Source organism: Tenrec ecaudatus, chromosome 4 (genome assembly GCF_050624435.1).
Source record: "Tenrec ecaudatus isolate mTenEca1 chromosome 4, mTenEca1.hap1, whole genome shotgun sequence".
In the NCBI taxonomy this organism is placed as follows: domain Eukaryota; kingdom Metazoa; phylum Chordata; class Mammalia; order Afrosoricida; family Tenrecidae; genus Tenrec; species Tenrec ecaudatus.
In genome coordinates this window covers 23,446,123-23,469,829 of record NC_134533.1, presented here as the reverse complement: position 1 = coordinate 23,469,829, position 23,707 = coordinate 23,446,123, and the positions used below count along the sequence as shown (strand labels likewise).

Below are 23,707 nucleotides of genomic sequence, written 5' to 3'. Positions count from 1 at the left end.
GACCAGCGAGAGCCATAGGCGGGTTGGGAGTGTGCGGTGGCACTCACGGGGCTCAGCGCCCTCTGCCACTCTCCCTTGCTTGGCTGGCCGGTGGTCAGGAAGTTCTGGGGCAGAGCAGACTGGCCATCCCCAAGCTCGGCTGTGTACATGTCGCCTGCTGTGATCCCTCTAGTGGCCCCCCTGGCCTCCCTGCCGTGCTGGATATGGGCGCCCCGCTCCAGAGACGGGCCCCACGGGGGTCAGGGGTCAGGTGTGGCGGCCTCGAGAGCCAGGGGGTGTAGGGTTTTCACCCCGGGGCTTTGAGTTCTGCTGTTTGTGCTTCATTCTTGCGCGCCCCTCGTCGCTGCTGCGAAAACCTTCCTTCTCCAGCAGGTAACTGTGATCTCGGCTCTGCTGCCTCTCCTGGGGCCCTGCGCTGGGTGGGGTCTTCGTTCGCGCCACCCTCTTCCTGCCCTGCACTGGCTCAGTGGTTCGCTGCCCACTCTCCGTGCGCGCGCTCCGGGCTTCTCTCTCCTCCCGAGGGGACTAGGGGTGCTCTTCCAACCCGGGAGCAGGACGTGGGCTTCTCGCTCTGCCCGATGAGTCTGTTCCCCGGAGCCCTGGTCCCCAGAATTGACCTCCCGAGGTGCCGCCACCTCTCCTCCCATTCCGGCCCCAGGGCTCACCGGGCCCTGTGCTCTGAGCTCGCAGGCCGGCTGCGGCGATGGCCGAACCTACGGGCCTTCCTCCTTCCCCTGGCCAGGCAGACCCCTGCATGGCTGGGGCCCAGGCGACTCTTAGCCTTGCATTCCGGGCTGTGGACGTGTGTGTATTTTGCCTGGCGCTCCTATCACCTCCCCGCCTTCTCTTCTGCCCGGTGCGTCTGCTCCCGAGCCCTCTGACGCTCCCCCTCACACGGCAGGCTGCTCCCACCACCGGGAAAGGACGTTCACGGCCAATGGGTTTAGTAGCATGTCACGTGGCCACTTCAGCTAGCCTCAGGACCTTCTGTGCAGGGGGCTGGGGTGGAGAGGCAGTGCCACGTGACCAGGTATCGGGCTGGTGGCAGGAACAAGCTCACAGGCACCTCGGCAAGTTGAGACACAGGCGAGAGCCCAAAGCCTGGGGGTACCTCCTGCAGCTCCCCAGGGGCCCTGGACAGTAGCAGAACCCAGGCTGATGAGAAGAGGCCCCCTCTCCTCCCGGGCTCTGCGGGCAGAGTAGTAGAATCCTGGCCACTGAACAAGGAGCCCCGGCAGGTAGGGAGGCCCCTCAGAGGGGTCTAGCTGAGGCCTCTGGGGCAGGGTCCTGGCACCCAATAGGCTCTGGACAGACCCTCCAGTGGCCTCTGCCCAGTGCTAGCCTAAGCTGCCACAGCCACCGTGACGGTCCACAGGGGACGGGGACCCTGGCGCCAGGCGCTGCCGCCTGAGGAAGTGTGGCACTACCGCTCTCAGTCTTGAACTTTCTGTTTTGTCTCTCGCCTGTCCGGGTTTAGTTCCTGAAATTAAAGAAGTGGTGAGCCACAAGTACAAGACGCCGATGGTGAGTTTGCCGCTGCATCTCGCCGCACCACGCCCGGCAAGCCAGCCTGCGCACCGCGTCGGGGCCTGGGAAAGCACAGGGCTGAGCGGGGGTCTGGGGAGCTCGAGAGTCCAGTCTGGCCTACGAGCCAAGGCCAGAGCCAGTGTCAGCCCAGGGAGAGACCCACACGCAGTCCCTCGCCCCCGGGAGGCACCTGAAGCCTGGCTCAGGCTCAGGGACCAACCCAGCGTTCGAGCAGGCCTGTCCTTCCCTCGTGCAGTGTGGCGGTGTCTGTGGTAACCTCCCTGTTACTCTCTCCCCTCTAGGCCCACGAGATCTGCTACTCTGTGTTGTGTCTCTTCTCCTACGTGGCTGCAGTCCGAAGCAGCGAGGAAGACCTCCGGACCCCACCCAGGCCTGTCTCTAGCTGACGGAGAGGGACGACACAGCTGCCCCGCCCCAGCCGCTCCCCTCCTGCTGGTCCCGTGCCCAGGGCTGCTGAGACTGAGGGTGCAGGGCGTTTGTCTGCAGGCTGAGCTCATTCCTAGCCGTGTGTCTCCCAGGCCTGGTTTTGGACAGACGTGCCCATCGTCAAGCTGGGCTAGTCTCTAGCCCCTTTCCTCCTCCTGCCCGCTCAGGGCACAAGAGTGTGCGTGTACGCGTGTTCCCGTGGGCGTGTTAGGCCAGTGGCTTCTGAGAACTTTCCGTGTAAGCCAGTGTGAATCCACTGTTGGGTGTCCCTGTGTTTGCTCATCTGTCTTCTTGGTGTTGTAAGCTCCAGTGTGCAGCCTGGCTCTGTGCCCTCAGCAGCCAGTGGCCTGCCCTCCCGACAAGGTAGACAAGGGACCAAGGGGGTGGGGTGGATAGTCAGGGATAGCTGGCAAGAGTGACCCTCCACCCTGCTTCCTTAAGCCAATGTTCCCAGCTGGCTAGGCTCCTGCCGCCTCAGCCTCAGTGGGGCAGTGTTGAGGGATGGCCTTTCTGTTGAGTGGGACTCTGCCCAAAGTCCACCACCACCCCACCCCACCCCCGCCGCATGAGAGCGCAGTATGCTTGGGCTGACAGCCCCAGGGACCCCGGCTGCTTGGCTAAGAATCAGGGAGGGGTGGGAAGGGGAGGGGGCAGCTCAACACCCACACCTGTGTCTGCAGCCAGGCTCTCCTGGCACCAGGTGCCTGAAAGGAGAGGCAGCCTGGGGATGGGCACGAGCTGACTGTAAATATTTCTGCTCCACATTATTTATGGAACGTGTACAGCGGTGTGACTGAAATAAATGTCCTTCACCCCTCGCAGGCCCCTGACTGCCTGGTGTTGAAAGCTGATGGGCCTGAGCAGACCCCGTGGGAAGGAGGGAGATGGGGCTGGTGCTACCCAGGTCTGAGGGAGGCTGGCCCAACTCCACCCCAGACTGGCACTCTGGACCCCCACTCCTTGGGGGTAGTTGTCTTTCACATGACACCTTGGGCTCTGCTGAGGCTGGGTTACTGTGAAGTGGCCACTAGAGGGACCACTGCCACCAGAGCAGACAGACAAGGCCTGGCGCTGTCCTCGAGAACCTTGCAGGGGCTGGAGTGCCCTTGGGTTAGGCAGCTCAGTCTTGGTGGGATTTGTCTTCTCTGCCATGCCTTGTGGCACTTGCTGGGCAGGAAAGAGCCAAAAGCACCTTCGCTGATGACTGGCCCCTCATGGAAGAAGGAGGAGCAGAGAAGCGTCCTGACTCATGTCTGGAGATGGACAGTTGGAGACCAGCTTCTCCGAGAGTGACGAGGCCGGCCCGCGGAAGGCGTGATCCTTTATTGCCCTGACACACGTGGGGTGTAGAATCTGATGGGCCCTGTCCCCCACCATCATTTCCCGGGGCCCACTCCCTTTTTCCCCAGAAATCAGAGAGCCTCACAGGAACTAGGAGAGGCCAGTCTACCAGAAGCCCCCCCCCCCCAGTGCCAACTCTACAGCATTGGTGCCCAACTCCCCCCGCCCCCCAGCCAACAGAACAGAGGAAGATGACTTCTCTGGCTCCCCAGGCTCCGGAATCGCAGGGCTGGTGCTGGGTCGCACCTGCGGCACAGGTCCCCTTGTGAGTGCATCAGCTGGGACCTCCCCCATCCCCCCCTCACTTCCTCTTGCCAGGTGTTGTACCTACCTAGCCACTGCCTGGCAGGGCGTCTCCTGGTCACTGGGGCACTGTAGGAGAGAAGGCCATGCACTGTGCCATCCCTGCATTGCTCCCCCCCAAGTCCTCCCAGGGCTATGCTGTTGGCAGGGCAGTCGGGTGGGTGCCCCTTCCCCCCAAGGCTGGCCCCAGCCAGGGCTTCCTTACCTCGCACCTCCAGGCGGCACTCACTCTGTGCCTCGCCCTGCAGGTTGGTGGCCCTGCAGGTATACACACCCCCGTCGAAGGGACAAGGCTTTCGGATCTCCAGGGTCAGCACGCCCTGCTTGCAGAACATTCGGAAGCGGGCATCCTCACCCAGGTCCAGGCCGTTCTTGAGCCAGGAAATCTTGGGCTGTAGAGCGGACAGAGGAGCTATCTCTGGCTACCAGGGCCCGACAGGCCCCTATGTGCTCCCACACCTCCCATGGTGCCCCCCACGGAGCCCCGAGGCTGAGAACACCGCCTGAGCCAAGGCCTGGTGGTGGTGATGGTTGGCGGGGAGAGAGCAGGGTGGCCTGGGGTCCTACTCAAGGCTGGCGGGCTATACCTTGGGGCTCCCCCGGACAGCGCAGCAGAGGACTGCATTGTAGCCTGCGATGACCGAGCGGTTCACCAGCGGCCGCGTGAAGCTGGGGGCCTCGGAGAAGTCCAGGGCCTTGTAGATGGGTGGCTGATACGTGATGCCTGTGGCGGGGAGAGCTCAGTACCTGGAGGGCCGCGTGGAGGGAAGCCCCCCCACCCCCGGCTCACCTGGTCTGGGGATGAAGACGGGCTCCTTGGTGGTGGCGGCCTTGTCGCTGGGCCCCACCATGTTGTGGCTGAAGACTCGGAAGTAGTAGCCATTGCCCACGATGAGCTCGGGCACCACGCAGTGCGTGCGGCGGTAGTGCTCCAGGACCGTGAACCACTCCTGCCAAGGGCGCGGGGCGGGCGTCGGGGCTGGGCTTCCAGCCTGCGGGCGGCTCCTCCCCACCGCCCCGCCCCCTGGAGGGGGCTGGGGGGCGGGGTCGGTGGGGCAGCCTGGACTCCCCACCCCCCCCCACCCCCACCCCCGTCCCCCTCACCATGGTTTTCTTGTCGGCCTTCTGCACCGTGTAACCCCAGATTTCTGTGTTGCCGTCGTCCTGGGGCGGCTTCCACTCCAGAGCCACATTGAAACCCCAGGCCTCGGTCACGCGGATGTCCTGGGGGGGGCTTGGCTTATCTGCAGGGAGACCACCTGGCCTGAGTCAGAGGTCGCTGGTCTGCCGCCACCTGCGGGGCTGAGAGACCCAGGAGGGCACAGGGCCACGCCCCCACCTCCTTGCCCCCCCACCCCAAGAGCCGGAGCCCAGCTTGGGAACCAGAAATGCGTGGGGTCGGAGGCCCAGGGTCACGCACCCACGATCTGCAGCAGCAGCGTGGCCTTGTCCTCCATATTCTCGATGTGCACGGTCACCTGGTAGGTGCCCGAGTGGGCGCGGTGGGCGGAGCGGATGAACAGGATGGTGTCTGTGGGGCTGTTTCGGATGCTCACCTCCTCGCCTGCCAGTGGCAGCCCCTCTTTGGTCCAGGTGACCCGAGGCCGGGGCTTGCCCTGAGCGGAAACAAAGCCAGACCACCCAGTCAGTTCCCACTCCGAGTGACCCTGTGCTTTCAGAGGCTGTGGGGGTTTATGGGAGCCAGCAGTCTCCTTTCTCCCGAGGAGTAGCTGGTGGGTTTGAACCATGGACCTCGCGGGTAGCACTCCCATGCAGCTCAACCCTGGCCCTGGCTTTCCCTGGGAGCGGTGGGTATGGGCTCAGGGTTTGGATCCAGCCATTCTCGGGACAGGGAAGGGGTCTGCACACCTGGAAAGGAATGAGCAGGTTCACAGGCTCCCCAACCTTCTTCTGGATGGTCTGACGCAGATGCCTGGGCAGCTGGAGCCGTGGCCGCTCTGTGGGTAAGGGTGGGTGGGCTCAGCTAGGGCTTACCACAGTCCCCAGCCTTGTGGGAGCCCCTCCCACACCCCCATCTGCTTCTGTCAGGCAGGGGGCTCTAGGGGCTGCAGCTGAGACAGGAGCTGTCTGGCCCTTTAACTTCACTCAAGCCCACGCAGTTCCGGATCGCACCTGAACCTCACCACACTGCTGCATGAGGCAGAGACTGGGGAATGGGAGCAACTTGGTTGACTCCACGGTGGCAGCTGTTTCCAACTGTGACAATGAGTCTTTAACCCAGTCCCTTCTTCATCGGACCAGGAAGCTGGTCTGGGACAGGCCAGTGTGATCCCAAGTGGTCTCACTGCTGCCCGAGAACTGAAACTCGAGACACACTGATCTGAGAATCGTTGAGGTCTGCAGCCTGCCTCTACCCTGAGGGCTGGCATCAGCTCAGGCTCCGCTGTGAGTTCTTTACAGTTTCCCTACTCAGAGTCAGGGTGCCCAAGGAAGCAGGGCAAGCACGGGCTTCTGCTTACTCAGTCTGGCGGGCCACTGTCTCAAACCCACAGCACCTTCCTACAGAACCAAAGCCTCTTTTCAAAAGGACAGCCCCTGACATGGACAAGCTTCCTTGTGCGTACTTACTAATGTGTAGTGGACAGCCTCACGTGTGTTTGGTGTATTTTAACCACTGTGTGTTAATGAAAGTCAGGTGAAATGATTCATACCAGGTAAGCCTGTGCTTACCTTGACTATTGGGAAACCCCCCACTGTCCCTAGCGCTTCTGAAATTTAAACAAGCTGAATCAGGTCTTTCTTGGTGGTAAGGCTCAGGTGTGGAAAGAACCTACCCTTGAGGGTCTTCACGGAAATGTTCTGCACACACTGATGCCAGGAACACGTGTTGGAGGCCACTAACATCTTATGACTCGGGAAAGACCTTTGAGGATATCCCAAGGAGCCCCCTGAGCCCCCCGCCCCAGGAGCATATACTCCTGCAATCATGTTCGGTAATCACTCGAGGCAACCCCGCCCCCGCGCCCCCTTCACTCCATAAGCCTTGCTTTGCAATGCTCCTTGGCTCACTTCCGGAACTGCATGTGGTCCCATCAAGAGCTTTCAAACGAAGGCTCCTGACTCTATACACGGCCTGGCCTCACCACCTTCACACGAGTCTGGCTTCCATAATCGAGCTCTGAGATGCCAGGGTGTGGATGAGACACCCCGCGCGCGCGCGCACACACACACACACACACACTCACACTCATACGCACCAGTCCAGCACCCTGACTCTTCCTCTGGCAGGGGACCCAGCACAAGAACTTGAGACTCAGTGACAGGCCCTGTGACTGGACACCGGCCAGGTCACGTGAGGGAGACAAGCAGTCCGACATACTCACGCAGTATCTCCTGTACCGTCACGGGCTCCTTGGTGGTGACAGGGCCCCCAGGTCCGGCCACATTGTGAGCCCGCACTCGGAAGAGCAGCCTGGCCCCTGTGGGCAGGTCCTTCACCAGCATGGCTGTACGCTCGGTCAGCCCCTGCAGGGCAGCCACCCACTCTGAGCCTGGGGGGTGGGAGGCAGGGCTGAGACCGAATCAGCAGCAACAGGCTGCCCCACTGCCTACCCACTGATGGCTGGCTGGGGTCTCTGCTGAGGACAGAAGGCCCAAAGGGTGGCAGGGGCCTGGCCCGGGCAGGGGCACTCACAACCCTCTTGGCAGTACTCCACGCTGTAGCCATCCAGGCCGCCTGCTCCCACACGCTCTGGGGGCCGCCACTTGAGAGAGACCGTGGTATCAGAGACATCCTCTACAGCCAGGTGGGTGGGTTCACTGGGGGGTGCTGGGCAGAGGGGAGACCAGAGAGGGGGCTGAGGGAGCCAGCACCTGGAGGAAGCCAAGGAGCCCCAAGAACCTGAACTTCCCACTAGTCAAAAGGAACCTCTCTCCAGTTGGCTTTAAGACACTTTAGAGAACATCTTCACGTTGTTAAAAGGCATGTCTCTGGGTCAGGATAAGCAAAATCACCCCCCATCTAAGTCACAATCATAACAGGCAAAATCAACAATCGTTACAAAAAAAAAACCACCCCATGGCTATTGAGTCAATTCCAACTCATAGTGACCCTGCAGGGCAGAGCAGAACAGTTTGCTGGGGGTTCTGAGTCTTGACAAGCACTGAAAGCCTCATAATTCTCCTGTGGAGCAGCTGGTAGTTTCGAACTGCAGACCTTGCAGCTAAAAGCCCAACTTTTAGCTCACAGTGCCATCAGGGCTCCTTAGAATGAACAAAAGATCTAAACGACAAAAGCCCCTGAGCCCTGGTGGAACACTGGGTTAAGCAGCAGGCTACTAACAACCGGCCCCTCTGGGGGGAAAGATGAGGCTGCCCTGCTCCTGTGAAGGCGTGTAGTTCTCCAGATGCCAAGAAGTAGATCTGGTCTGCCCTATAGGGTCACTGCATGTTCAAACTGATTCAGCCACAGTGGGTTTACATAGCAAGAGACACAGAAAACACACACACACACATGCTCAGAAGGTGAGTCTCCTCTGCGGATGCAAGAAAACCTACACATGTGCTTACCAAAGACAGCTAACGCATGGGTTCCCCAATGTGTTTGGCCTACATGCCTCCCCCTTTCAGAAAACAAAATTACTTAGCAGCCTCCCTGGGAAGGAAAGACTGCTATGTAGATCATCATCCAGGATAAAGTGCAGGTATCTGTTTTTGCAGCCACCCCGCCCCTGGCCACAGGGAGCGTCATTGCACGCTTCGAGAAGCGTTGAGCTAACCCATGAGCATTTCCAGGCCCTGTGTGATGAAGAGAGATGGCTGGTGGCAGAGGTTGTGCATTGGTCTGCTAACCGCAGGGTGAGCAGTTCAAAGCTGCTCCGCGGGAGAAAGATGAAGCTTTCCACTCCTGTAAACATTTACAGCCTCGGAAACCCACGGGGGCAGCTCTGCTCTGTCCTATTGGGCCATCATGAGTCAGAATTGACTCAATGGCCGTGAGTTTGGTTTTTGTGTGTGTGGTTAAGGGACTAGACTCAGAGCTGAGTGTACAGAGATGGTTTCTGAAAAGGAGGCAGGACCCTTACTCCAAAAGGTACAGCCCACTTCCTGCCATCCCCCAAACTCTGCTTTTACCTAGGGCTGCTGGCGGCAGACTCCCAGCCCACCACACAGGAAACCAAGTCTTGAAGGGAGAGCCTACAAACACTCCTGCCAGGGAGTCATGGGCTGGTCCAGGCAAGCCACTCAGGCACCCACCACCCCGCCCTGTCCCATACATAGCAAACCCTGGGCTGAAGGAGCAGGGACACGTGCACCTCCCTTAGAACCTGCCGAGCGGCGCCGCCGCCCTTGGGCCCTTGGGCGTGCTTAGCGGGCGGCCTCACCGATGGGCATGAAGGGCTGGGAGGCGGGGCTGGGCCTGGACATGCCCACGGCGTTGACGGCGTAGACGCGCATCTCGTAGGCCACGCCCTCGATCATCCGCCGGGCCTCGAGGCTCAGGTCGCGCAGCAGGTCGAAGTTGAGCCGCATCCAGCGGTAGCTCTTCTTCTTCTTGCGCTCCAGGATGTAGCCTGGTGGGGGCGGAGGCGGGCACAGTGTTCTGGGAGCCCGGCACCCCTCCCCCAGCCCCAGTCCCACCCCCACCGCCATCCTTCGCTTGGCGCTCACCCAGGACAGGCTGCCCGCCGTCGTAGGCAGGCGGCTCCCACTGCACAGTGCACGAGTCCTCGCCCACGTTGCTGATCTTGGGGGCCGCAGGGGCATCGGGCACATCTGCGGAGGTGGGCCCGCGTCACTCCCCTGCTGACTCCCCTCCTCCCAAAGCCATCTTTCTAGAAGGCAGTGCGGACTGTCCCCACCCACCGCGAGGCCACGGGGCAGACAGTAGAACTGCCCCACGGGATGTCCGGGCCTCTGATTTTTAGGAGCCCGGCGGGCGCGGTGGGGTTGGGCGGTGGGTTGCTAATTGCAAGGTCAGCAGTGGGGACCCACCCGCCAGCCCCTCTGGGGGAGAAAGAGGAGACGCCACTCCTGTAATGATTTCCATTCTCGGAAACCTCAGGGTCGCGGTGAGTCAGAACCGTTGGGTTTTTATTGGAATCTTGGTAGAGCAAGGCCGCTAGGCCTTTTCCGACTGCGGCTGGTGGGTTTGACCTTGTCAATTAGCAGTCACCACCTGGGACCTGATCAACCTACTGTGGCCCCTATTCACTGACCTATGCCCCCACTTGGCCCCATCCTCAAAGTCCTCCCCAGCCCCAGGTCACTTACTGCAATCATTCATTCACTCTCCACACCCCAAGTCCTTCCACACATCCACATTGTTGGGGTACTGTCTCCTTTGCCGGGCTCCTCCCCCAACCCCCCCCCCAATACAATCACAATCTACTGGAAGGGTCTGGGTCTAGCGCCCTCTTTAAAGACAGAACAAGATCTGTCCTGTTCACTGCCTGGCTCCGAGCAGTGTCCTGGAACACCTGTTGAATGACCACGGGCTTGGGGGAGGCCCACACAGCCTTCCCCTGGCCAGCCTCACCGATGACTTTGACTGTGAGGTTGACCTGGTCCTCGCCCACAGGATTCTTCACCGTCACCGTGTAAACGCCCTCGTCTTCCTTCTCGGCCCCCTCCAGGGTGAAGATGCTGCGGTCTTTGGTGGTCTCCACGCGGACCCGGCCCTCGGTCTCACACAGCAGCTGTGGGCAGGGGGGAGGCTGGGGAGTCAGGGCCCTCGCCAGACCCCAGAGGCCCCTGCAGCCTGTGCCACGGCCATCAGTCTGGCAATAGGACCAGTGCTTCATCAGGCTCCGGGGAGGGGCTCACACGCACAGCCCATGTGGGAAGTTTTCCCAGGAAGACAGCGGCTTCAGGAGCATGTTTAGCATCTACCGTACGCAGGGTACCAAGACAAGCATCTCAGACGTCCTGTCCAGCTTGACCATAGAGCATAGCCACGCACCTAGTCTTTCAGTGCCTCAGTTTACTCCCTGTCAGATGGGAATAAGGCAGCCTCCCGGCTCTGTAGAAGGACTAACAGCCATGGAGGAAGAAAGCAGAGGGGCTGGTCCTGATGGCAGCCTCACTAGTCCACTCAGGAAGAAGGGATGGTGGTTCATAGCGGCCTCCTGGCAGTGTCTGGGACTTGACCACATGAAATATACCTACTCACTCCAGCGTGCACCCGACTGAGGTGTGAGAGGGAGTGCCCTGGAGCCCCTGCCTGGCCAGGTGTGACTCCCCGCCTCCCTGAGGCACCTCCCACGTGTGAGCACCTCCATGGAGACCTCGAGGGACACGTGTCCACTTCAGCCTCACTCACCTTCTTGTCAAACACCCACTCTTCATTGGCTTCTGCGTCCTCTGGGCCATCAGAGGCCGGGCCCACTGCAGCTGTGCTCCCCTGGGAACAGAGCAGGAGGGCTGAATTGGGGAGAGGGCTGAGTCGGCCTGGATGGAATCCCTGCCTGACGGCCCCTCACTTCTCCTTGGGCCCCTTCCCCTAACACCTGTCACTAGCTGTTCACCTTGCCCCCACCCACTTCCAGGCCAGCTGGACCTCTGAGCTCCCTGTGGGTGACCAGATGGAGTATGTGGGGGAGGGGAAAATATGGAGTTGGTCCCTGAACTTGCTAGTCCTCAAAACCCATCTCACAGATGGGAGAGTGGAGGGGGAGCCCTCGGCACCTGTGCGCTCTTCTGCCAGATCACGGTGGGCGCGGGGTCCCCGGAGATAGGCACATCGAGACGGAGCTTGTTTCCCGCCACAACAATGATGGTCTCCGATGTGCGGCCTGGGCAGTCTAGGTGGATCTTGGGGGGCTCTGGGGAGGAGGAGAAGGCCCATGGTGGGGAATAGGGAAGAAGCACAGGGCCCTGGGAGGTGCGGGTGGGAGGGCCGGAGCTAAGCCCTTGCTCCTGGTTGTCATTGGGGTGCAGCTCGCTCACAATAGAAAGCACCGGTCTGTGCCTGCCTCCAGTGAGTGGGGCCTGGGCACGGACAGCCATGTGTCACGAGCACCTAAGTCAAGTGAGTCCCTGAGAGCTGTGTCACACTGTTTGCCTAGGGGGGCATTTCTCAAACGGTCTTTGGGGTAGCCCCACATCTTGACGGGAGGAAAGGAAAAGGGGTTTGTGGCCAAATTAGTAATAAGGTAAGCGCGGTGGACAGGGTGACCCACAGTTCTTTCAGCAGGGTTTTCAGAGCCTTGAACGCATGGCTGTGCTTTCGGAGTGGCCAAGAGGCGGACAAGCCTTTAGAGTCTGGTCACATGCGTGGAAAAGCCACCCGAGTCCTGGCTATTAGGAGCCCCAAGTGAGAGATGGGGAAGTTGAGACTCGCAGAGAGAAACTGGTGGCCTGTAGTCTGATGAACAGCAGAGCTGGGGTTGGGTCTCAGGAGCCCCATGCCATGGGTAGAGTGGGCTGCAGGGAAGTGGGGCCCCTGAAACTCACCCTGCCTGGGCACGAAGTCAATCTTGACCTCTGCAAAAGAAGGAAGAGCAAGGTGGGACCAGAGCCAAGAAGGGGCCTGCAAGCTGCTCCTGGTCCTGCCCCCCACCCCACTCCCACGCTACTCACCCATGAAGTGAAGCTTGGCTGACAGGTTGCAGGCGAAGCCCTCCGGCACAAAACTGTAGTCGGCCTCGTCTGCGGGCGTGACGTCATCAATAGTCAGCTTGTGGACCCTGTGGACCATGGGGGCTTAGGGGTCCGTGGACCACTCACCCAGCAGGCCCCCGGGGACTCTCGCCTCGTCTTCCTAGGGCCTTGGTGTCCAGGTTCTTAAAATGCTCTCTCCTTCATTGGCTGTGTCTCCTGCCCTTGTGTTCAGGGGGAGGCAGAAAGAGGGCATTTCTCTCCTTGACAGACCACTGGGAACCTGGGCATTGGCTGGTCCCTGCTAATTTCTGTGAGGCCGGACCCAGCACGGGGGCCCAGTTGCTGGGTGATAAGTAAGAGACTGGGCAGGAGCTGGCCAAGGCTCTCAGGAGCAGGAAGTGGGGCACCCTGGGGTCCCCACCTATGTGTCCATCTCCTCTGTCTACTTCTGCTCTCTTAAAACATCCCCTCTCTATGTCTCCATCTGTTTGTCTCTTTTTGTCTGCCTGTCTCTGTCTCCCCACCCCACTCTGTCAACCTGTTTCTCCCTCTGTCTCAGTCTCTGTCCGTGTGTCCGCCTCTCTTTCTGTCACTCTGTCTCTGTGCTTCTCTGACTGTTTCTCCTTCTGTCCCGCAATCCCAGCCTCTGTGTGTCTGTCTGTGTCCCTCCCTCCCTGTCTCTTCTCTTCTGCCTGTGGTTTTTCCCTCTGTCCCGCCATCAAGTCTTGGGGCTGCCTCAGCACTCACCGCCCAATGTGGGACACCTTGATGCGGCTGTCAGGCACCAGCTCCCGGCCGTTCTTCAACCATACACCCCGCACATTTTCATCTGACACCTCGCACTTGAACACAGCCTGGTCCTTGGCGCTCACTGTCAGGTCTGCGATGCTCTGATATACCTCAAGTTTCTTCTCTGTGGACAGTGAACAGCCAGTGAGCTCGGGAGGGGGTCGGGGGTGGGGGGAGCCCCCAGGCGAGCACATGGGCCTGGGCTACTGGGCGAGTGCATGTGAGTGTTTGAGGTGGTGATGCATTGAGAGGTCACCTCAACAGGCCCAGGCTATAGGTGAGGAAGGTGAGATCCAAGGTGGCAGAGGGACTGGCCAAGGTCACACCGACCTTGAATCAGGTTTTCCTGATCCCTCTATGTGGCTGGGCAGGGATGAGTTGAATTATGCCCTCCTGTGAAGTATTGGACCACAAGGTCATGGTATCAAACTCAACAACCTCTCTGAGAGAGAACTACGAGGCTATCCTGTCCTGGAAAAGATTGACTGCCTCGGAAACCCTAAATAGTTTCACAAAGGGCCAGACTTGAGTCGGTGGATCAGGAGTCCTGGTGGCATTGTCAGGTAAGTATTAAACTGCTAACCCCAAGGTCAGCAGTTCAAACCCACCAGCTGCCCATTGGAAGACAGATGAGGCTGTGTACTCCTTGAAAGCTTTGCAGCCACAGAGACTTTAGATTGGGGTGCTCTATAGGGTCATTAAGAGTTGACAGTGAGTTGTAGAAGTCATGGGGTGGCAGTGGGTTTGTTTTGATTTTACTATGTGCTAGGATTCTTTGGCAAGAGGGTTTTGTTTGTGATGCCAATGAGCCCACCTCCATGTAGGGATCAAAAAGAGCAGCTCAGACCCAGGTACAAGCAGATTCCCCTGGAGGATGGCAGGGAGCCAGACAGCAATGGCCAGGCCCTCCCCCAGAGCCTGGCCCTGCACCATGAGAGAAGACATTTCTGGCCATGTCTGGGCAGCCGCCCCGGCCTCACCCTGCACGATGAGCTCGGCCAGTGCCTGGCCCCCGCTGGTACGCAGTGCATAGTGCCCCGCGTCCTCCAGCGTCGCCTCGTTAATGATCAGGTGGTGCCGCCGCCCGTCCTTCTTGAACCGGTATTTGAAGGTCTCCTCCCGGGTCAGCTCCACGCCGTCCTTCAGCCTGGACGAGCAGGTGGGTGGCAACAGATGCTGGCGGGGCCGCTCTCGGCCATCCACTGCCCCCAGGGACGCTGCCCGCCCCTGCCCCTGGCACTCACCACTTGACCTGAGCCCCCTCCTCCGACACCTCACACTCAAACTCCACCCGCTGCCCCACCATCACCAGCTGGTCCTCCAGCGGGCGCGTGATCAGGACAGGGGGCTCTGTGGAGGCAGGGAGGGCTGGTTGGGCCCTGATCCTTGTGGCCCTCATGGCTCCCCCTTCAGGAGGTCCCCAGCCCCACCTTTGACGAACAGCTCCGTGCTGCACTTCTCACCGCCCACCACGCACTGGTAGGCCGCGTCGTCGGCCAGCGAGCACTGGCTGATGGTCAGTGTGCGCTTGTTGCCAACAGACTCGAAGATGTACCTGGCAGGGCCAGCGGGGTGGGGAGAAGGGTGGAGGCTGAGAGCCAGGGACTGGCCTCCTGGGCCTAGAATGTCCCCCTCTAATCCCCTCCCCTATCGGGGCCCTGTTGACCTCCCACCCCAGCCCGGACTTACTTGCTGTGGAAGAGAATGTGTCATTGGAATGTCCCAGAGAGAAGGGCGGGAGACGGAGAGACAAGGAGAAAAAATTAGAAGCTCCCAGAGAGACACAGGAGGGAAAGACGGAGGGGTGGAGAGGGACAGGCTGAGCAAGGGTGTGAGATGCAGCCTCTACCTGGGCCCCACCTCCCCGCCCCCCACCAAGCTTTGGCCCACCTGCCACTCATCTGGATCTCCTGCCCATTCTTAAGCCACTTGACCTCTGCGTCGGGGTCCACCAGCTCCACAGACAGCCGGATCTTGTGGCCCTTGCTCACTTGGTAGGCCGGCTCCAGCTTCCTCTGAAAGGCTGCGTGTGCATGGCCTCAGCCGCCTGGCTCCCTGCCTGGTCCCCCACTCCCCCCTGCTGGGCGGCGGAGGGCAGGGGCCCAGGCCCTCCACTCACCCCTCACCCTTCCGTGCCCTCCTGCCCCCTCAGGACGCCTCTGTGTCTCCAGGGCCACTTTCTGTCTGTCCTGTGTGTCTGCCGGCCTGCTCTGTGTGTGTGTGTGTGTGTGTGTGTGTGTGTGTCTTTGTCCCCCTATCTGTTTTCCCTAGGGTCCTCTCTACCTGCTTAGCTTATTTGGTGGTAGGAATAGGGGCGGGGCGGGGGCTTCTAGAAGGAACAAAGTCTGCCAGGGGAGGGGGGTGTCTCAACTCCAGATCCTCCCCATAGCCATGCCGAGCATACCTCAGAGGGGCCACCGCCCAGCGGTTACAGAGCACCTCCCTCCCGCAGACGCTGGCAGTGGGTATCCGTGGGGAAGGTAGTGTGAGGGGACAGGACGCGCCTCTACTTCACAGGGCAGGTTCCCACGGCCTCCAATGCCCTGCCTGGCTGAGCCCGGAGCTGTGCTGCCCTTCACCCTGAGCAAGCTTCTCTCTGCCTCCGAGCCACCCCAGAGGACAGGGTGGAACTGCCCCTGTGGGTTCTGAGATGGTCACTCTTGACGGGAGTAGACAGCCTTGTTGTGTGCTTGCTGCTGATGGAGGGGGCTCACCTGCGCCTCCTTCTCCCTGATGAGGGCTCACCTGGGCCTCTCCTCCCCAGGGTGGGTGGGACTCACCTGGGCCTCTCCTCCCCAGGGTGGGTGGGGCTCACCTGGGCCTCTCCTCCCCAGGGTGGGTGGGGCTCACCTGGGGCTGTCCTCCCCAGGGTGGGTGGGACTCACCTGGGCCTCTCCCCCTCAGGGTGGGTGGGGCTCACCTGGGCCTCTCCCCCCCAGGGTGGGTGGGCCTCACCTGGGCCTCTCCTCCCCAGGGTGGGTGGGGCTCACCTGGGCCTCTCCTCCCAGGGTGGGTGGGGCTCACCTGGGCCTCTCCTCCCCAGGGTGGGTGGGGCTCACCTGGGCTAACCTGGGCCTCTCCTCCCCAGGGTGGGTGGGGCTCACCTGGGCTCTTCCTCTCCTCGTGCTTCATGCCTTTGAGCCTCTTGAGCATGCCTCGGAGGTCGGTGACCCCGTGCTGGAAGGCGATGCGCTCGTATTCCGAGGGTGACGCCTGCCGCAGGATCTCCCACACGTCCTCCTCAGCCGGGGCCTCCAGCTTCGAGTCCCTGGGCGCCCAGGGCCACAGAGAGGCCTCAGGAGATGATGGCAGCCCTCCCCCTTCCCTGGGTGCGGCTGCCTGGGGCCCAGGGGCCACAACTGCCCTGACCCTCGGGGCCCTCCAGCCTCTTCTGGGGCAGTTCGAAGCCAGCATGGGTCCTGGGCCAAGTCTGAGACCCAGGAGGCTTAGGACTCAGTCTGGGGCCTGAGGAGGAAGGGGTTCCTGGTGGAAGTAGGGGTGAGGGGGCACTGACTCAGAGGGCCACTCACCTTGAGATCCGGAAGCTGCTGCTCAGGTTCGGGGGGCAGAGACAGGGATATGTTAGAGATCTGGGCCGCTTCCCACAAAGCCCTGGGCCCCCCACCCTGTGGGCAGCCCCTCCATCTGTGGTGTGCCCAGGCAGGACCTCAGCAGACACCCCTTTTTACCCCCTGAGCTCTGCCAGGAGCCCCTGGGGGTGCAAACTGTTACGGGTCTGACTACTAGCTGAAGGCCCCGTGGAAGAGAGGCCTGGTGCTGGGCATGTGAAAGGCCCAAGCCTTGACAGCCTCCGCAGCAGTGCCGCTGTGCACTGCTCCACAGCGGCTAACAACACCCAGCTCTGCCAGGCGGGGGTCAGGAGAGACGTGAGGTTGGGAGGCCGAGGCTCAGCCCAGCTTGTGGTCTCCTAACCTCACCTGGCTGCCCCCACGTCCCAAGCCCCCAGGCCCTGTTCCTTACTCTCTGGACAGCGGCAGCATCCATGAAGGCCGAAGGGACAGGGCAGAGGGAGGGAGAAGACAGAAGGAGAACACTGGTCAGCTGGGCTGGTGAGCAACCCCTGCGGCTTCGGGAGCCTCCTAGCTGTTTGGGGTCCCCGGAGCCCAGGGTGGGGAGGGCAGACTCAAATCTGCATGCAGGGCAGTTTCGAGGGCAGCAACTTTAATGCCTCCCAACATCAGGGCCAGTCCACTCAGCAGACAAGGAGAGTGGTCCAGAGAGGTGTCGTGACCGGCCTTGGGTCACAGCAGGAGAGCGGTTCGGCTGAGATAGAGACCAGGCCTTACACCTGCCGAGCACCATGATGTGGGGACTTACCTCTTCTTCAGCAGGGAGCTGAAGTCCAGAGTCCCTGCGTCCTCATGGCCATCGCTGTGGAGAAGAATACCCCCCACCCCCCGCACAACCAGTCAGGTCCCAGTGGAGGGGACTGGGTAGAATGAGGAGGAAGGGACCCTGGTGGGACTATGGACTGAGCCCCATCCATCTCAGACCCCAGGCGTCTGGGAACAGGGCAGGGGAAGGTACCTGATCCGCCGACCACCTCCAGCCAGGCTCCTGCGGGATCACATTCCGTGTCCTCACCTGCCCAGGGCACTGTGCCTCTCCCCCACTGCCCCCACCTCTGGCCCTGAGGGGCCTCAGAATCTAGCAATGCTTCCACCCAAGTCCCAAGAAGAATCAGTCACTCACGAGCGGCGGAAAGCAGATCGGAGGTCCAGGTCGCCGGGGCCGATGGCCTCTGGGTGCATAAAGGAGAGGGGCCTTCAGAGGGGGTCCTGCCCTGGGGTCTGCATCTCCGTAGACCCATTGCTCCATCCATGACCCGCTGAGAGTCCTTTCGCAGGACCGAGGTGCCAGGGCAGTGGGGACAGTCTGGAGTCTCCAACACCCCCCAACCTCTACACACCCTGATTCCCCCAGCTCAGCCGCCACTGTTCAGGTGATCAGGCAGTGCCAGGCCCTGTGCCAGGAGCCAGGAAGACCAAGATGGCCAAGACAGGGTCCCAGCCTAGACAAGATCTGCATGCAGCTGAAACATGCCCCCAGCCCGAGCTCCAGGCTCCTGTGGGTCCCTTCCACACCCTGCTGGGCCGCCCTGGGCCCTGTTGGACAGGTGGTTGGCCTTGCAAGGCTACTGAGAGCAGTTGCCACCAGGCCAATTCTGACCCATGGTGGCCCACGTGTGTCAGGGCAGAACTGTGACCCCAGCAGTCTCCAGCGGCTGAGTTTGGGAAGTAGATCACCAGGCCTTTCTTCCGGTGGGCAGCCTGGCACAGTGACCATCGTCACAGCCCAGGGGCTCCTGGTCGGGGCTGGGAGCACGCTCCGCTGCAGGGGGTGGGGCCAGCCCCCTCACCGTGGACGGTGAGGCTGAAATTGCAGCTGTCAAATCTGTCCTTGGTGGACACCTCGCAGCGGTAGCCGCCGGCAGCGGCGGGCTGGGCGTCAGTGAGGTGCAGCTCGAACAGGTAGACCTGTGGGGACGAGGGGTGGGGAGGCGTCAGGAGACAGGCCCCCTCACTGGGATTGGTGAAAGGTCTGGGAGGGGTCCCGCTCTGTCTCTTCATCCCTGGAGACTATGGTAACCCCATCACCACAGAGCCCCTTTCCCAAGACACACAATGGCCCCTAGTCAGACCAAGTGACAGGCACACCACATCTGCACCTTTGCTGGAGACAAGGCTCCCGGTGCAGTACACAGCCCCCACCACCAGGCCTGCCAGCCCTAGGGCCCTGTCCAGCGTGGAAGAAGGGGGTCGAGGGTGGCTTTTCTGGCTGCAGAATTCATCCTGGCTCAGGACAATGCCCTGCACACAAAGCATTGGCCCTCGGGGACGCAGCCAGGCCAACCGACAAGGAGTCTCTGAGAAGGTTCAAGTCAACAACCTTTGGCCTTGTCGTGGGGCAAACTTCACGGCTTGCACCACCAAGGTGCTGAATAATGACAGTTGTTCTGCTGCCCACTCCGCCAGGGGTCTTACACCTTCGCAGGCACCCTTTCCCCACAATTCTTCACTGTGTGCCCAGCCGGTCTGAACCAGGCCCCAAACTTCATCATGTTCCCCTGAGACCAACGTATCAGCCACTTCTGGTTCCCCATCCCCCTTCCTCGCACCTTGATGCCTCTCTGTGCCCCTCCTATGTCCCTTCCCCTGTCACCCTCCTCGCTGTCCCACCCACCCCTCTGAGGGCTCCTCCCCCGTTTCCACATCTCCAATTCAGAGCCTCCTCTTGGCAGTGTCCCCGCCCCGCCCAGGCCCCCACCTTGCTGGCGCGGTCGTAGCTGTCCCGCAGCTGCAGGTGCTGGCCGGCTTTGCTGCTCAGATCCATCCACTTGCCTTTAAACCACTTGACCACAGGTGGTTTCAGGAGGCTGGCCCCAGCCACCCGGGCTGAGAAGGTGATGCTGCCGCCTGCAAGGGAGGGGAACACCTGGTTTGGGGGAAGCCCAGCTGTCACCTGCCCCACCCGCCCCTGGGTACAGCAGCTCACACTCACCTGCAGTCACCTCGCCATCCTGCGGCCGCATCACAAAGAGACCGATGGGGTCATCGGGAGCTCCAGAGGACCCGGGGACCAGACCAGTGGTGGTGTCTGAGCTTGGCCCTGTGGTCAGAGGCCTCTGAGAGCTGCCCGGGCCCCTTCCCTTGGGAGGCCCCTTCCCGGTCCCTGCCCCTCCCTGCGCAGCCTGCTCACCTGCAGGACTTGGGGAGCTTCCTTCTAGCTCAGAGGCAGGGGCCAGGGATCCGGGGGCCTCCATGGGGGCAGGGGCCGGAGCTGGGCTTGGGGCTTGGGTAGGGGCCAGCTCTGGCTTCTCTGAAGGGAGGAAGGGGGTTGGAGAGGCTCCCCGCCCATCCCTGGCTCCTTCTCACTCAGTCTTGTATAGCCTCAAACACTGCCCTGGCCCTCGTCCCCCTGCTTCACCCCTCCCACCCCCCTGCCAGCATAAAGAGACCCAAGCCTGCTCCTTCCTCTCCCAGCCCCATCTGTCCTGGTGGCTCAGAGGGTAAGCACAAGGTCAGTGGTTCCAATCTCACCTTACAGCTCCGTGGGACCCCGAGCTAAACACCCAACCTGTCAACCCAGTGTCGCCCGATAAGACAGGGCAGGGCTGCCCTCCCTCTGAGGGTGGCCGGGCTGTCCATCGTTACGGAAGCAGGCTGCCACATCTCCCACCCTCGGAGCAGCTGGGGGGTTGCTGGCTTTCCCGTGAGCGGCCTGGAGCTGAACCTGCTGTGTACCCCGCAGGGCTCCTTCTATTAGAGCTTCTCAGACTCACTCCCTGCCGACCAGTCCATGCTGACACAGTGACCCTGCAGGACGCGGTAGAGCTGCCTGTGAGCCTGAGAGGAGACCTCTGGAGGTGAGTAGAATGCCCCCACCGTCCTCTGTCGGAGCGGCTGGTGGTTTAGAACTGCTGGCCTTTCAGATCACAGCCCAGCCTATAACCACTACGCCACCAGGCTCCTTACAGGCCAGACACGCCATGGAGCCTTCCACACAGTTACACGGGTTGTCAGGAGTGAAGCCAATATGGCAGAACTCACCGCCCCTCCACCCTCCCAGGAAGCACACACTGAGTGCAGAGCCCTCTGGTAGCCCTCCTGGTAACTGAGGCCTTGCTCCCCTCCGGGAGGGGGTGGCCATCCTCCCCTCCACCCTTCCCCTCTGGGTTGTGCTGGGGCTTCCTGCTGCGCTGGCAGCACCCAGGGAATGCAGTCACCTCGCAGGAGAGGGGGTGCCTCAGTCATCTCTGTATTCTGTCACCCCCACACAGCTGGAGCTGCTTGGGGTGGGGGTGAACACCTGGGCCACCCCGCAAGGGGCCTTACTACTGAAAAGGGGACAGAGGGCAGAGCCAATGCTAAGGCACACATCCGGGGCACACGGAGAGGTGGTTGGGCTGCTCCCTGGGGACAGTCTGACCTGGGGCTTACCTGCCTCTGTGACCTTCAGATCAAACTTGACCTTGGAGGATCCAGCAATGACTGCATAAGACCCCTGGTCTGCGGGGCCCACGTCCTGCACTGTCAGCGTGTGCCGTGTGCCCTCGGCTGCCAGGCGGTATTTGTCACCTGCACTGATGTCGCTGCCTCCCCGCTGCCAGCGCACCTTCACGCCTGCCCGCTCTGTCTCTGCTTCGAACACCGCAGAGCCACCAGCGGCCACCTCGGCTGACCGGGGCTTCTTGCTGAAGGCTGAGCCTGAGGGACCAAAGCAAAGGCTGTAGGAACTCCACCTTCCTAGCCTCACCCGGCGCCCCTGCAGCCCGTTTTGTTTCCACTGTGACCAGCATCTTCCACGCATTCCCTCATTCAGTGTCCCCAGCAGTTCCACCAGGCATGCCCACTTTTCAGATGTAAACACTGAGACTCAGAGCAGTCAAGTGACTTGTTGAAGATCACACAGCCAGTAGGTAGACCCTGGCCTCACTGTCCACATGAGACTAGTGTTGCCTTTGTCCCCCTCCTGTCCACCCCTATCTCAGGGGGGGGGATAGGGGTGATGCCCTGCCCTGCCCCCTGCCACTGGCGTGGGGCCCTTGGCAGGGGCTGGGACTCTCTCTACTTGGAATGTGGCTAAATTTGTCTTTCAAGGGCCTCAGCAACAGAGATAAAGCTGCCTGAGGGGACATGTGGGGAGGGGCAGGGTTCCAGCCCTGGGGGAATGTCTCTGTCCTTGGCCCAGGCTCTCCCAGAACTGAGGGGCTGCAAGCCATTCAACTCGGGGAGGGGTTGGGGGCACGCATGGTGTGTGGGGCCACCGGGAAACAGGATCTTAGAGCTGGGGAAGCTTAGGGGCAGTGGATCTAACTCCTCCTGGTACAAATAGGGAAACTGAGGCCCAGGGGTGACAGACACCTGGACTAAATGTGAGCTCTGCCTGCACAGGTCTTTCCCCAGGTGCCCACCCAACCCCCCAGCAGGGGTCAGGGCTGGATTCCCCCTAGGTCCTGGAAGTAGGGAGATGGCTTTGGGGGGGGGGGGTGGATGCCACCCACCCCAGGTTCATCCACCTCCTCATTGTTGAGAAAGGAGAGTGAGCATTAAGGAAGAAGCCAGAGGGCCTCCGCTGAGGCCTGGTCCTCCCCTTCCCCTCAGGAACTAGCTCCGACCGCACCGCTCCCCAAGTATCGCCAACCCACGTAAGCCCCCTTCAGGCCCGACCCAAAACCCAACCCGGAGCTACCTAACTTCTTCCCAGGCTCCGGCATCTTGAGCGAGGTCACACAGACACCCAGCAGGCACCGTCTGAGGGACTGAGAGGGGACAGGGGCTCCCTGCACTATATAAGGGCCTCCCCCCACCAGGCCCTCCTTATCTGCCTCCCCCTGGCCAGCCACTAAATATAGACGAATTCCAGGGCGCTGAGGTCTCTCTGCGAGAAGGTGAGGCCTACGTGGCTCCTGGCTGCCCTTGTCCCCGCCCCCACCCCCAGCGCCACAATGATGGCTTCTGCTCCCCAGCCCGCAGTGGCCCTCAGAGCTACCCCCAGCCTGTACGCCTGTGGAGACAGGCAGGCTGTGTGGTGGGAGACCCCAGGGTCTCCTCTCTGAGGACCAAGGGTCAAATCTATCCTTTGCCAGGCCCCCTCCTAGATGTGGGAGGCAAAAGTCTGGGGCAGCGAGGGGCAGTGCAGAGGGGTAAAGACATCCGGGGCTATGGTCCTCCACAGTGACCCTGGATGGCGCTGCCCAGAGTTCTGCCTGAGGGGAAATGAACACCAAGGGAAATATGACAAGGACTATATGCCCTGACTAATAACAGAGGGAATCTGGAAAGCTGATGTGTCGGTCTGGGTAAACTAGGGAAATAAATCCACAGAAACTCATATGCTTAAGAGAGAGTTTTATATAAAGGGTAAGTGCACATCAAGAAAACATCCCAATGCAGTGTCATCCAAGCCCATAAGTCCAACATTAGCCCATATGTCTGACACCAATTTACAAAGTCCTCCTCCATCTCACAAAACACACGCAATGACACCGACTGCAGGAGGAAAGCTGAATCAGTGAACGTGTGTAAGCATCTCAGCGCTGGCAGGGGTCTCCACACTGCTGCTCCAGCACCCAGGGCTGCATCAGGGTAGGTGCATGTGGCTTCTCCTCAGAGATGTCTTGCAGGAAGTGAGCCTTGCCAGCTGAAGCAGAGAACTGGCTAAGGCAGCTGCACCCTGGTCCAACCATCAGAAAGCAAGAGACTCGAGAACTAGAAAGGTGAGGCTCACCGAGCCATTTATCTCTCTGCCCTTCAATTAACCCCACATGTGCTTCAGCCAGGTTGGCACAATAAACCTTAACTATCTCAGCTGGTATTCCACGGTAGCAAAGCTTCCACTTGGGTAAGTTAGAGGTAAAGTCCAAGTACATGATCCTGCTTTAAAATTCCCACAAATTCTCCCCTTAACAGCTATGCTGCCTTAAAGTGAGCACCTGGTTGATTAGATCTCCCTATGGAAGCAGACATCCTTTCCTCTCTTCCCACCTTGACGTCCAACCCCCTTTGTGCCTTCCCTCAGTGCAGGTGTTAGGTTTCCTCACCTGTGAGCTCAGGGACCTTCATGTAGACACCACCCACCTTGTGACGTATGTAACTACTGAATATGCCTGTCTTCAGCTTACCTATCAATGTCCCGAGATAAGACTCGCTCTCACTTCTCCCAGTTCCCCAACGCGCTCCGTTCCGCGTGGTCCGCCTAGAGGCGTGGAGGTGAG

The 23,707-nt window shown here is 60.8% G+C and overlaps 2 protein-coding genes across 30 annotated transcripts in view; one reads left to right on the top strand and one right to left on the bottom strand.

The window, feature by feature from the left end:
* MADD (MAP kinase activating death domain) overlaps positions 1 to 2,781 on the top strand; it is a 48,787-nt gene extending 46,006 nt beyond the window's left edge. For all 29 annotated transcript variants that reach the window (XM_075545761.1, XM_075545748.1, XM_075545744.1 and 26 more), the window contains 2 exons: positions 1,478 to 1,524; positions 1,830 to 2,781. In XM_075545761.1, the coding sequence (XP_075401876.1) occupies positions 1,478 to 1,501 (24 nt within the window). In that variant the 3' untranslated portion in view covers positions 1,502 to 1,524; positions 1,830 to 2,781. The remainder of the gene's footprint in view (positions 1 to 1,477; positions 1,525 to 1,829) is intronic.
* Positions 2,599 to 22,207, bottom strand: MYBPC3 (myosin binding protein C3). The gene is made up of 32 exons (XM_075547682.1): positions 22,183 to 22,207; positions 20,931 to 21,197; positions 19,690 to 19,809; positions 19,492 to 19,599; positions 19,258 to 19,406; positions 18,350 to 18,467; positions 17,683 to 17,731; positions 17,518 to 17,547; positions 17,308 to 17,361; positions 16,500 to 16,517; positions 16,074 to 16,237; positions 14,860 to 14,992; positions 14,400 to 14,524; positions 14,214 to 14,319; positions 13,950 to 14,116; positions 12,928 to 13,093; positions 12,160 to 12,266; positions 12,034 to 12,063; positions 11,274 to 11,402; positions 10,901 to 11,001; positions 10,118 to 10,277; positions 9,250 to 9,354; positions 8,964 to 9,152; positions 7,274 to 7,408; positions 6,963 to 7,130; positions 5,488 to 5,576; positions 5,039 to 5,234; positions 4,723 to 4,862; positions 4,409 to 4,568; positions 4,206 to 4,342; positions 3,824 to 4,010; positions 2,599 to 2,678 (listed from the first exon to the last, which is right to left on the bottom strand). The coding sequence occupies exons 1-32, from the start codon at positions 22,205 to 22,207 to the stop codon at positions 2,599 to 2,601; spliced, it is 3,912 nt and encodes a 1,303-aa protein (XP_075403797.1).
* Between the last annotated feature and the right edge of the window lie 1,500 nt (positions 22,208 to 23,707).